This window comes from Ochotona princeps, chromosome 5 (assembly GCF_030435755.1).
Source record: "Ochotona princeps isolate mOchPri1 chromosome 5, mOchPri1.hap1, whole genome shotgun sequence".
Taxonomy (NCBI): Eukaryota; Metazoa; Chordata; class Mammalia; order Lagomorpha; family Ochotonidae; genus Ochotona; species Ochotona princeps.
This window is the reverse complement of record NC_080836.1, coordinates 64,418,746-64,432,787: the sequence shown is the minus strand read 5'-3', so window position 1 is coordinate 64,432,787 and position 14,042 is coordinate 64,418,746. Positions and strand designations below refer to the sequence as shown.

Sequence of the window (14,042 nt, the reverse complement as noted above, 5' to 3'; positions counted from 1 at the left end):
ACCAGCAGATAGAAGATCTATCTCTCCTCACCATAAATCTGATCTGCCTTTGCAATAAAAATAAATCTTAAAAAAAAATTGGGGGCCTGGCACAATAGCCTAGTGGCTAAAGTCCTTGATTTGCATCTGCCAGGATCCCTTCTGGGCATCGATTCTAATCCCAGCTGCTCCGCTTCCCATCCAGCTCCCTGCTTGTGGCCTAGGAAAAGCAACAGAGGACAGCCCAAAACCTTGTATCCCTGCACCCATGCGGGAAACCTGGAAGAAGCTCCTGGCTTCAGATCAGCTCAGTTCTGGCCATGGAGGCCACTTGGGGAGTGAACTAACGGACAGAAGATCTCTCTCAGTGTGTTTCTTTTTCTCTGTAAATCTGACTTTTCAATGAATAAATCTTTAAAAAAAATAATCTTGAAAGAATTAAATTCCTCAGAAAATTCAGACTTCCCAAAATATGAGTTTTGCAGGTTTCCATAGTTTCAGGTTCTTTTTTTTTTTTTTTTGAATCTCCATTAGTAATATTTGTAATTTTTCCACAGAAAATTGATTTTGGGGTAGATTTTTCCTAAATGTTTTTTTATTCATTCTTAATGTTCTAAGGGAAATTTCTTTTCATTGGTTTTCCTAACTGCTCACCACTGCTGGCATGTAACAGCGTGTACTGATGTGCCAGTGCTAACTGTAAGCAGTGACTGTTGGAAATCTGTTAACTCAAAGAGATTTTAAGACTGATGCTCTGTAGTTCTCCAGGGTCTGATCATATCAGGAATTAATACTTTTAAGCTTCCTGTTTAATAGAAATTTCTCTTTTTCCCTATTGCTATCTTTTGTCCTGATGAAAGCATTTACCATGTAAAATAACAGGGACATTTGTATCTACCTTATTTTAGAATCATATCTAACATAAGTATTATAGTCATAAGACACCATGTCTGGGATGTCTTCGTTATTCAGGTTGTTAAATAAGTTTTTCCTAAATTAGGTATCAATGACGAATTTATAAAATGAGCTTCAGAAAATTATTATCACAAAGTAACTCTAATTTGTTCTTTGAATATCATATACAAAGGGTGCTGGTGTGACGGCGCTTATCCTCTACCCTGGGTGCTGGCATTGCATATGGGTGCCAGTTCTAGTACCAGCTGCTGCTTCCTATACAGCTCCCTGCTTATGGCCTGGGAAAGCAGCAGAGAATGGCTCAAGGCCCTGGGACCCTGCACCCACACAGGAGATCTGAAAGAAGCCCTCAGTTATCAGCTTCAGATAAACTCAACTCTAGCACTGAAACCATTTGGGGAGTGAATCAAAGGATGTAAGAGCTCATCTATTTCTTCTTCTAGCTGTAGAATTTGCCTTTCAAATAAAAATAAATCCTTAAATATATATATATATGTGTGTATATATATATATATATATATATATATATATATATATATATATATATGTTTTATATATATATATGACATACAATCAAAGCTACCCTAGATTTAGGGTACATTTTTACAATTAATCATGTTTTAAAAATGTTTGAGGTAGATTTACAGAAAGACAAGATCTTGTACCCCTTGGTTCACTCCCAATGGCCAGAGCTGAGCCAGTCCAGAGCCAGGAACTTCTTCCCAAAGACTCAAGCGACTCTTTGCTGCTTTCCCAGGTGATGGGACGTGAACAGCCAGGACACAAGTCAGCACCCATATGGGATGCCAGCACCCAGGGTGGAGGATTGGCCTGATACCACCACACTGGCCCCAATCATCAAGTTTTATACCTACAACAATAACTGTTGACTAAGTTTTGTCATATGAAGACAACAGTCATTCATGTATGAAAAATAATCATTTTATTGAATATTTTAAGATTACTGCCAAATTTGGAGCCATTAAAAAAAAAAGATTTTTGTTTTTTGAAAGACAGATGAACAGGAAGAGTGAGAGATACCTCATTCATTAGTTCATTCCCCAAATGGAATGAACAGCTTGGTCTGGGCCAGATTAACATTAGAAGCCTGGAATTCCATCTTGGTCCTCACATGGACAGCAGGAGCCCAAGTGCATGGGCTATCTTTTGCTGCTTTCCCAAAGTACATTAACAGGAAGCTGGACTGGAAACGGAAGAGCCCGCCAGGCTCAAATCAGAGATCTGATGTGACGCCAGCGTCACAGGCAGCAGCTTCCTATGCCATGCCGCATCAGCCCTTGGCATGGAGCATCTCTACTTCTTTAAAGTTTGGATGTATTTCTATTTATTTCCCTCATCTTAATTTAGATTAGCCAATAGATATTTTTAATTTCACAGACCTAGAAACTTACCTCTTCCTCATATTTTTTAATATGTCAATCTAGTTTAATCTTCAATATTTTCAATATTTCCTTTTGACCACTTTACATGGCTTCTTTCATTATTTTCTGACTTTATTCTATGTACAGTTGTACTTAATTTCTCTTTTGGGAACTCAAATACATAATGATTTCACCTCAAGCAATAATACTCAGATTTTCTAGTTATGACTATTAAAGGTTTGTGTGAATACCTTTAATTCATTTTTCATCTTCTGAACTATCAATATAAAAATTTAAACGTTTCTAGTGTGAAAGCAAACAAAATATCTAAATCCTCACAAGAACCAACATATTTTTTAAAAGAATGATATCCTAATGTATCAGTTATTCCAATAAGTCAGACTTGTATTCTGGTATCCTTCCCAATATCCAATCAGCAACACTAATTTCTACCAATCCTCTCTTCAACAGGTCTCACACCCGCCCTCTGTGCTTGCCATTCCCTTCCTGGCTGTAAGAGAACTGTCACAGCTTGCACATGAGGCTCCCTGAATCTATCTTAACCTTGCCGCTGGCTTATTCATTACACAGTAGTGAATAACTCCAGTTTCCATATCACCTACATTCACTGGACTCAACAATGTATCCTAAGTGTCTCCTTTAGCACACAAATCTCAGCTATGGGTCTACTCTCCTAAGAACATCCTTTCATCATCTGATCCTACTATACCTGGCCATCCCGTTTCCTACCATTCCTTTTTTGTCAGTCTACACACCACCTGCAGCCAAGAGTTCTATACAGAACGGAACTCCTAGGTGTTTCTACTCCCGAATAAAGAGAGGACTCCCAGCAGAACACACAAATGTGTCTCAATAGTAAAATGCTAGATTTTCTGCCTTTGTGCATACATAGAGTATCCCAGTGTCTTGGGTAGCAAAATGTTGAACTTCTAACTTGCTGGAGGAATGTATTGCTGTAATAATAGAAGGGGAGCATGTGGGGAGGGAGAAGGGAGAATCTTATACCTATAAAACTGTATCATGAAAAATAAAAATATTTTTTAAAGGCACTGAAAAAAGTCTCTTTCAAAGAAAAAAGTCCAGAGCAGCTATTTGGTGCATCTGATGATAAATGGACACAAACCCTGGCTCCACTCTCAACTGCTGCACGCCTGCTAATGCACACCCCAGGAAACAACTCAAATACATGGATCCCTACCACCCATGTGGGGACTCAAACTGAGTTCTAGGGACCTAGGGTTGGCTTTGCCCAGACAAAAGCTGTTACAGACATTTGGGAAATGAACCAGGAGATTGAAGATCTATTTCTGTCTTAAATGCCATGATAAATAAAATAAATAAATAAATAAATAAATAAATAAATAAATAAATAAATAAATAAATCTGCAAAGGAAAAATGTCTTTATTATTGCTATGTCAGAATGTGTGTCTTCCTAAAATCTCTATGTGGAAATGCTTACACCCAAGGTAACAGTATCAGGCAGAGAGGCCTTTTGGGAGGTGATCATGTCAAGAGGGCAGAGCACTCATGAATAGGATTTCTGTCCTTATAAACAGACCCAGAAGAACTCATTGGCCTCTTCCACCATGTGAAAACCCAGGAGGAAGAAGGTGGAATCTATAAACCATAAGGCAAGCTCTTGCCAGACATTAATCTGCTGCCACTAAGAGTCTGCATTTTTCATACTTCAGAACTTTGAAAAATAAATTTCTGTTGTTTATAAGCCCAGACAAACATAATGTTCTTTTAAAATGCACTCTGGTCTGACATCCTTCTGAACATAACAAAGGGAAAAAATAATCACTTCTATGTAATGTGTACAAAACCCATCTAAGTGCTTACTTGGCATTCTTCCAGTCTTCCAAGGTAGCGCAGTCAACACGTAACCATCTTTGTAAGCAATAATGGTTAAGCTGAGTCCTAACCTATAAGGTACTTTTATCAACACTGCTCCATTGTTTTTAGTTACTGTAGAATTTGTCTTCGTGTAGTTTACAAACACTTCTACAACTGCTTGACTCAGATACTGCCGACTGATGATGTCATTCACTTGGACTTTCAGCATGAATACAGACACTGAAATGTAAAAAGGCCAGAAAAAAACATGTTAGATCCTAGAACACATGTCACTGTTTTAATAACTCGTTCAGCACATCTAAGTAACAATACAAAACTTATTACACTTTGAAAATGTACATTTATGGATAAAGAGGTAATTAAAGGATGGTCTTAAACTCAAAAGGAAAATCTAACACTTAGATTTAAAAAAAAGACTAATGTGATGAGTTTCTAAACCATCTAATGCAAAAAGCAATGTGCAGCTGTACAGGACAATAGCTGCTGTTCAGCTCAGAACAACTCCCCACACACCCAGGCCCTAATCTCCAGGCCAAGGTGCTGTGAGCCGCTGGCACTGAGTGCGCCACACAGACTTCAGCAGGACTTCAAAAAGGGATATGATACACAGAAGCTAGTGGTTGCTATGGTTGTGTTATTTTAAAAAATCTAGGAGATGCTATCCACTATGCTTTCCAGAACTTCCCAGATATCTCTCCCTTTAGAAGCTGGGTGGTATATGCAAAGTGCATCATAATCCTTTCTATAAGGTCCCTTTATTTAACTGAAAATAGAGTCAGTTTCTGTTCCTTGCTCCTAAACCAAGTAGCTTAAATGACAATAGTAAGCATGGGCTATTTTACTTAATAGAGCATTGCATCATTTATAAGAGAAGGTGGAGAAAGGAAAGGTAATTTTACAGTATGATAAAGCTATGTTACTTAATACAGCATTGCATCATTTATAAGACAAAGTGATGAAGGGAAAGAATGTTAAAATATGAGAAGCCGTATTAGAGAGAAACTGGGCAAAATTGAAAGATGGGGAAATGGGATTCCCTGATAAAATCTGACCACTGGCTTCACAAACTAATGATACCTGCAACAGCTCCTTCAGTGGTCTATTCATCGAGATGCAATTAGCAATTTTTTCAATTCATCTGCTCCAAACATCAGTTTCAGAAATTCTGAGAACCCTTGGGTTTACAGACAAATCTCAGTGTGATAAGATCTGAAGCTAAATTCACACACACACCTACACATCCCATCTGTTTCATCCTTGTAAAAGTACACTTGCCAAAATAAGACAAAGTCTCTTCACATTCTGAAGCTGTACTTGATTCACAAAATATCTTATGAGACATTTTCTAATCCAGAATGGACAATTTTATTTTTTCACATGTAATAATTTTAATTTAGATATAATGCAAATGAGCACCATATTGAGAAAAAAATTTTTAAAGGGACAAATCCGAGTTATCAGAAATCACGTTTTTCCTGTCTCCTTATCCAATGAGATCAGGTATATTTATATCTTAAAGTAATTAACAGATTGCACACAATGTGAACTTTATCAACAGGGTCCAAGGCAGCACAATGTGAGGAATACTAACAAACTGTTGTCTTACAATCACTTCCTTTCCAATCCCAATTTTTTATACCGACATTTTAAAATATAACTATATATGCTTGCTTGTGTAATATTCCAATGCTGCAAACTTTACACTGGAATAGGTTAAAACCGTTCAATTTTCTCTTAAATTTGCAAGACATAATTTTGAAGCTAGGAATTCAAGGTTGAAATTTCACAGCTAATAAGCTCCTTAAGCCTCATACCCCTTTGCATGCGCTCTTTGAAATGCTGTATGGATTCATTTCCACCAACTTCCCAGCTCGCTTTTCTTTTCTTTTTTTTTTTGTAAGATTTTATTATTATTATCGGAAAGCCGGATATACACAGAGGAGGAGAGACAGAGAGGAATATCTTCCATCCGATGTTTCACTCCCCAAGTGAGCCGCAACGGGCCGGTGCGCGCCAATCCGGTGCCGGGACCAGGAACCTCTTCCGGGTCTCCCACGTGGGTGTAGGGTCCCAAAGCTTTGGGCCATCCTCGACTGCTTTCCCAGGCCACAAGCAGAGAGCTGGATGGGAAGTGGAGCTGTTGGGATTAGAACCGGCGCCCATATGGGATCCCGGGGCTTTCAAGGCGAGGACTTTAGCCGCTAGGCCACGCTGACGGGCCCCCAGCTTGCTTATTTTCTCCCAACTATTGCTGAGAAGAAACTGTTCATCTGCTGACTCCCTGAGCCTCTCGCACCACTGGGAACCTACTCTCTCTCTCTCACCCCTGCAGAAGGCAGGGGGAAAGGAGAATTAAGAGCAAAGACACATCTGGCTGAAAAGTCTGGCAAAGCAACGGAAGAGGCAAGAACTAGTCTTTTCCCTCCAAAAAAGGAAAAGTTAGAATGTTATCTACCTGTGACTTGCACAGGCGGCCCTTTCTTCTATAATGTCTTCTTCTAACCAGGCAAACTACACTGGCAGCCAAAATCAATGCACGTCCACATCAACCCACCCACTCGTCCCTGCCTACCACAAAACACGCTGGCATTTAGACTGGGCAGATGCCTCGATTAAATATGTGGTTTTCAACCAGAAGTGCATGCAGCTCCATACTCTACCTACGTTTTGCATTGTATTTTTCAGTTTTCTATGAACGTACTATTTTCCCTGCCACTTAATTACAACCATTATGTCTTGTCCACATAATCTTCTTTTCAGTATGTCACCATGAGTTTAAAAATGGCTCTATACCATATGATTTCAACTACATCCTCAGAAAACATATAATTTAAGTGTCGAGAAAAACAAGTAAAAATAAAATACATATCAACGAGCAAGGTCCTGGGGCTGCTGGTTATTATGTATCACATGATTCGAAGAAGCAATGTTAAGTAGGCAAAACATTAAAGCTCAAAAAAATAGAAACAGCTATATTTCAAACAGTAGAACAAATGCTATATTATGGCTTCATTATAGTATATAAGTAAATCAAAGTCCAGAAAGGATTGAAATACTGCTAGTTAGATATGTGAGATGGACCAATAAAAGTACAATCTCACGTCTCCTCAAGAAACGCTGTACCATCATTTTATGTTGTTAGCATTGTGCTTCTAATTGTGCATTCCAGAAAACTAGTTCATTTTCACATTTCTCCACAGCAAACTAAGCTTATTTCCTTTCCCTTATACTGCTAGCTCCCACAATTTAATGCACTATAACTTTGTTTCTTCTATAGTATCATAATGCCAAAAAACAACCTCATATAAATATATCACAGGTCAAATTTTTTCAACCTAAATAATTTTAACAAGATTTAAAACAACTGATTAATATATCCTGATGAAAACCGCAAAGAAATGAAGACCACAAAACAACAGTCAAGCAATGATTGGAAGCAATTAGAAATGTTCACTTTTGTTCCTTGAATGATTTAACTCTCGTTGTAGGCAGGCCCTGGAAACATTAGCATTAATAGAACATAATCTTGCCTTGAGGACGTTTACTCTGAGGAGGAACATGAAAAAAAGTCCTGAAGAATGTAATACTACCAGAACAAAACAATACTGATACAGATGAAAGAACTTTCTATAGTATCTAACATAAGCTGTGACATCATGCGAAAATTAATTCAGAACATGTGTAACTGAAACTGAACCCCCAAACAATTCCTATAACACAGGTACTAAATATTGTCAGCCGCCCCCCTCTTAACCCACTGAATTGACAGGTCATACAGGTGGCCCTAAAAGCTTCTAATCATCAGACCATGAGGTCATTTGCTTCTCCATTAGATAAACACCTCAGCAGCCAGTATGGACTCAAGGGGTTTTGTCCATGCTAGTAACTATCACCTGCATCAGCAGTCCAAGGCTGACTGAAACCCACTTGACCATCACAGCCACCAAGTGATATGCAGGTAGCTCACAAAGAGCAATTTGCTGATGCTCCAGGACCAGACTATTGGCTTCCTGCTCACCCAGGCCTTACAGTGCACACTGTCTTGTTCCCTACCTCAGGTTCTTTTGCATGCAGAGCAAGACAACCTTTTCCATTTTGCCAGATCAGCTCCACCTTTCTTGTAGTCTCCTTTAAAACTTCAAAGCATTCAGCTGGCAAAAGGCCCTCGAGTCTAAGAAATCTTCTAAACCCTCATCTAGCAACATATTAAACTTTCTCTTCTCTTTTTTCCTTTACCCTCAAACCCTCAATGCCAAGAACAGGGACCAAGTTTTAAATATCATAACTTTACCCATTCATACCTTAAATATGTATATAATACCTAATTTGGGTCAGTTCACACTATCGTTTTTCAGCAGTAGAAACATTGACATTTTTGGTTCAGAAATCCGAAGGATCAGTTCACGCATTAGCTCCTGTTTTCCAAAATCTGATTTCTGATAAATTCTCATGAAGATTTCATGGTAAGAACCCAAAGATGCCAATATTCTAACTTTTACTTATGATCTAAAGCACATTTTACTAGGTGCTTCTAGTGTACTATTAACATACTGTTTTATATAAAATTTTCAGTCACACAGATATAACAATCATAGTTTCACTAAGCAGAGTTTCAATTCATTCCCTTTGTTTAGCTAGGTATTAAAACTCTGAAATTTAACTAGCAGCTTCTTTTCCAGGCCTATTTTCCCCTAATCATACCATAAGGACCGGCAAATTATAGCTTACAGGCCAACTCCGACCCACTGCCTGATTTTTGTCAAGTTTCACTGAAACACAGCCAGGCTCTATGCCCATTTTTGCTACAATAGCAAGGTGGATTGTTGGGTTAGAGCCCCTAGGGCCTACAGAGAGTAAGATACTTGCTATGCATCACATCACAGAAAAGGCCTGCTGAACTCTAAACTGTCATATAAATGAGTCACTAATAATTACTGAGGACTAAACCAATTTCCAATCACAACATTTTTCTCATTTTTTCCTCATCTCTACCTGTCAAACTCCTAATCCACCCTTCAAGGTTTAAGCCAAATGCCCCTTTTCAAACAAATCTGCTCTTAGCCCAAGTAGATGGGACCTGCTCTTCTAACGGCACATGACATTCAGGGTGTGTGTTTTACTTTCCAGTACATTTTTCTTTGACAGCCAATTCTGTTTCAAGCTCCTTGGTTCTTATAACAGCACAGGCAAAGGTTAGCATGTGAATATTTGCTGAATGGATGAGGGTAAGAAGAAGGAGTGGGAAGAAGAGACAGAGGGTTAAATGGAGAGGATACAACTCATCCAGAAGTGACCGAGCTCTGGTGAAAGAATGATCATGGGATTTCACCAAAGGCCAGTTAACATTAAAACCAGCTTTCCCACCCCAGTACTGAATATAAGTTTAAAGCGAATCACCCACATGCCAGCGAAAAACATTTTGCATTGCTACAGTACACAACACATGAATATTAAGATTCCTTTTCGTTTTGGGAATTAACATAACACCTTCCTTCTTTCTTATAAAAACACCTAAGTTGGAAATTCTGACCAAAAAAATGCATAAACGCTTGCTAAATAAACATAAGGCAAATATACCACAAAGATGAAAACTTTTACTTTTACTATTACAAAATACCAATGAAGTGGTTTTGCAAGTCTTCTTCTGAAGCTGTTAGCACAATTTGTTCTTCAATTTAATAAAATTCTTGATTTAATAGGACTCAAATGTGAACCTTTTAAAAAAAGAGCCCAGGACAACAGGCACTTTGAAAGAGAAAGGACGGCTTTGTTATCCATTTCTGTAAAGCAGAGTGGGAGACACTTCAACAGCCTCATATTTAGAGCATTTCCAATACAGATACACAGGCTCCTTTTGAAGGAATACTGGATACCAATTAGGAGGGGGAAAAGCCTCAGCAGAATAGAAAAGCTTTCTTGTCACTATGAAAGTCCCAGATTGGATCCAAAATGTCCGCTGGCTTTAGGATTTAAAAGAAGGAAAAAAAGCATGCCATGCCAGAAGCATGAATTTATCCGCAGTAAATACTCATCGCAAAGGAAATGTTAAACCTAAGACAACATTAGAGAGACAGAATAAGGTGTTGATTTCCAAAGGTGGGAAATGTAATGAAGCCAAGAAAATGTACATTTTCACCAAAACTAACGGAATAGGTAACAATAGGTAACATAAGAAACGTCTTTATAACTTGAGAGCTAGGACATGACAGATGACTAAGTGACAGGACAAATGGCAGGGTTGAGATGTTAGGATTTGGGCTCAGCTCCTTCTTGCCAACTTCTGTGGAAGTACATAAGTCTGACAAGCTCCTGAGACATACAAGCACTACATAGATATTTACCACCCTGGCTTTTTTATTTTCAGTTTTTCATCTTGCCTTGGAAACACTCATTTACTCACCACTCACAAATGCTTTCAGCAAATATTAGTGAAGACCTGGACTTGCAGTGACAGAAACGCCTAGAACTCAGTGAGCACTAGTGAAAGATCGCTTTTTTTTAAATTTAATTTTCTGCTTGTGCCAGTTTGGACCACTTGTTTTCAAAAATTGCCAGAGACGTACATTGCTTTACTAATGGTGAATTGTAATTGGTAAATTCTATCCCAGTTCTAATTATTCCCTCATTCGATTCAATTTTAAGTTAGGTTTGTCTTTGAGTCACCAGATATTATAAAACACTATTTTTCTTTTTTGGGGGGGGGTATTTATTTTTTAATAATCTTACTTAGTTGATTAGAGTACAAGTATCAAGGGCCACAGGAAAGTGGGTAACACCATTGTTTCCACACTAATATCATCAGTTTTTTTCCCCCTGTATCTGGGGTCAGGGGAGAAACAAAGGGAAAAGCCCCACCCAGCCTCCCACCCATCCCAGGTCCCCAATGTGAGGCACACACCGAGGGTCCTGCTCAAATAGTTTTGATAGTTCAACAAGGTCTGAATTGCTGCCAATCTCGCCGTTCCAATCACAATGAAACCTATTCAGAATCCACTGGCTGACATGGCCTCTTCATGGTTGGGGTTCTGAGCTCAGCAGTTCAGTTGGAGGGATCTCCAAAGAAGCGTCATCCGAGATGATGCCAGACTTGATTCTTGTGTGAATTTGCCAATACAGGGTCCGACAGGGTCCGGCAGCATCCGTCGTCCCAATCAGCTTTTGCACATGCTGGTTGTTTCAATTGCTGGGTCAGTTCTGTTTCCAATCCTGTCTTCCACTTGAAGCATTGGGTGTTGTAGTCCAACTCGATCCTACACACTTCATACTCAGTCCTCACACAAACCAATGGGAGCTGCAGCCTAGTTGGGGTGACTCCCAATATAACCCCCACCAGGCCTGCCCCTTACCCTGGTTCCTATGCATGCCAGTATGTACCGCAGACTTGTTCAGTCTGTCCCACATCCCATTTAGCTCTTGTACTTGTCAATGGGCACTGAAGCCTAGTTCGACCCAACCAACCTACTATCCAGCCCACACACATACTGGCATGTGCCTTTCTGTCTAGCCACCCCTGCCCCTGTCCTGGTTTTTGTGCTCTCCACTGGGAGTGGCAACCCACGAGGGAAGTGCCCACTATCTCCCTACTAGGCCACTACAACTTCCGGATTATGCACTCTCCAGGTAGTTCTGGCATTTAACTTGACAGAATTAGCCCCCAATGCCAGCCTCTACCATCTAATGCTCTGGCAGAGCCCACCCAACCCTAACCAACTCTAATTTGCTTGCACCAGTCAGAACAGTCAGCCCAATCTGGCCCTTTCCTAATGTAGCTCACATGAGGCCCACAGGTGTTGTAGCCCTGCCTAGTCTGGTCTGTACCCATCCCAACTCATGCGCTCCAGTGGGAGAGTGGTTGTCCAGCAGGGGAGCCCACATTCCCCTGCTGGCTTTGCCTCTACCCCCTCCAGTTTTCATGTGAGCTGTTTGGGCGCTGCAACCACATCTGGTACGGCTCACCTCACCTCACCCTGGCATTCCTTAATTTGCACTGGTATGTGTTACGACTGAAGCTGGCCTGACCCACACTCTATGCTGGCACTTGGATTTGCCCACGGTTGATGTGAACGGGTTCAGCCTGGTCTGCCCCCCACCTATGCCATATGTATGATGGTGGGTATCTTCCTCTGGCCTGGTCTGGGTTGCTACATATCGTGCTCACCTGTAGGGGCTGTGTTCCGACAGAGAAGTCTCCCAAGCTCCTCCTTCAGAACCTCTCCCTATGCCAGGTCTTGCGCATACTGGTGGTTCCATGGGCCAGCCCTCATTGCTGGCCTTCAGTCCATTCCAGTTCTTACTGTTGAGTGTTTCAGTCCAGCCAAGGCTTGCCCATACCCAGACATGGCTCATACATGGCTCAATAGGGGCAAAGACCCAGCCTAGTCCATCCTACATCTACCCAGGTTCTCCAGAGCACCAGATGGTGCTGGCGTCTAGCCCAGCTTGATGCACCCAGCCCCAGTCCACATTTGTGCCTAGGGAGATTGCAGCCATATCCAGACCAGAAAGCAGCCCCCAATCCAGCCCCTACACCCTCCCATGGGAATCCCAACCCAGCAAGGGGATACTCTTACCACTCCCCAACTGAGTCTATTCCCAGTCCTAGATTGTGCGCATACCAGTGGTTGCTCTGACCCAGGTGGCTCAGCCCCTCACCTGTCTCAGCCTTTGCCTTCGATGCTGTGGCGTAGCATCCCTGCCTCATGCAGACCGGTTGGCAGTAGGGCAGAGCTAGGACTTTAATCCAGTTCCCAAGGTTCCCTCATGGTCGACTTACCCTGAGGGAAGATCACTCTTGGGCCTAGAGAAAGCCAAGGACTTTCGGCAGTGGCTTTGGCCTAAGTCCCCAGCATTGGGTCTGGCCCAGCAGAGGCACCCCCCTCAGCCACCACACTGCTGGGAGCTGCAAGCCGCCCCCAACCCCAAGGCCCGAACCCCTAGAGATCGCTTTTTTTCTATCTCTCTTTGAAAAACCATTAGTCACGATTGCAATGGAAGCCTTGCACTTCAGTCAGAATAATATGCAGGAGAGGACTCCTTCCTGGAAACAAAACTGAACAAAAGGTGTGAGAGAAGCGAAAACATCATTGTACATATTCAATAGGAGCCTTACTCATCCAAAGACCAGATCGGTGAGACATCACTTCCTCAGGGAGGCAGAGGGGGTCCTAGAGACTGGAAACAGAGCAACAATCACCTGACAGGGTTGTGTCTGACACCCCAGAAGAAAACAAAGTGAGATTTTTCTCTTCCCCCTGAGGTGAACCAGCAAAAAACTTATTTTTTTAAAAGATTTATTTATTATTATAATTTTTTTTTACAAAGTCAGATATACACAGAGGAGGATAGACAGAGAGAAAGATCTTCTATCCGATGATTCACTCCCCAAGTGACCTCAATAGCCGGTGCTGCGCCAATCTGAAGCCAGGAACCTGAAACCTCCTCCAGGTCTCCCACTCGGGTGCAGGGTCCCAAAGCATTGGGCCGTCCTCGACTACTTTCCCAGGCCACAAGCAGGGAGCTGGATGGGAAGTGGAGCTGTTGGGATTAGAACCGGCACCCATATGGGGTCCTGGCGCATTCAAGGTGAGGTCTTTAGCCACTAGGCCATACTGCCGGGCCCAACCAGCAAAAATTTTAACAGAGTAAATAAACAGTGAAGCTGGGAAGAACATGCAAAGATGCTGTCAGGAATCAAAGTGACCGAGCTGGGCCAAGGGGAGAAGCAGGTATTTTTCCTTAGAAGAAAGTCTGGTGGGGCTCAGGTTGTCTGGCCCAGGTACTTGGGCCTACCTGCAAGAGGAGTATGTCCTCCTCAGTGAAAAGGGTGGAGCCGTGGATGCAGAGCCTGATGCTCATGGAGAATATGGCAGACCATTTGGTACCAGAGC

The 14,042-nt window shown here is 41.4% G+C and overlaps 1 protein-coding gene across 1 annotated transcript in view; it reads right to left on the bottom strand.

Moving 5' to 3' along the window:
• The window catches only part of FAM171B (family with sequence similarity 171 member B), an 81,790-nt gene that overhangs the window by 18,538 nt on the left and 49,210 nt on the right, over positions 1-14,042 (bottom strand). The window contains exon 2 of the mRNA XM_004576989.2: positions 4,141-4,374. Within this exon, the coding sequence (XP_004577046.2) occupies positions 4,141-4,374 (234 nt within the window). The remainder of the gene's footprint in view (positions 1-4,140; positions 4,375-14,042) is intronic.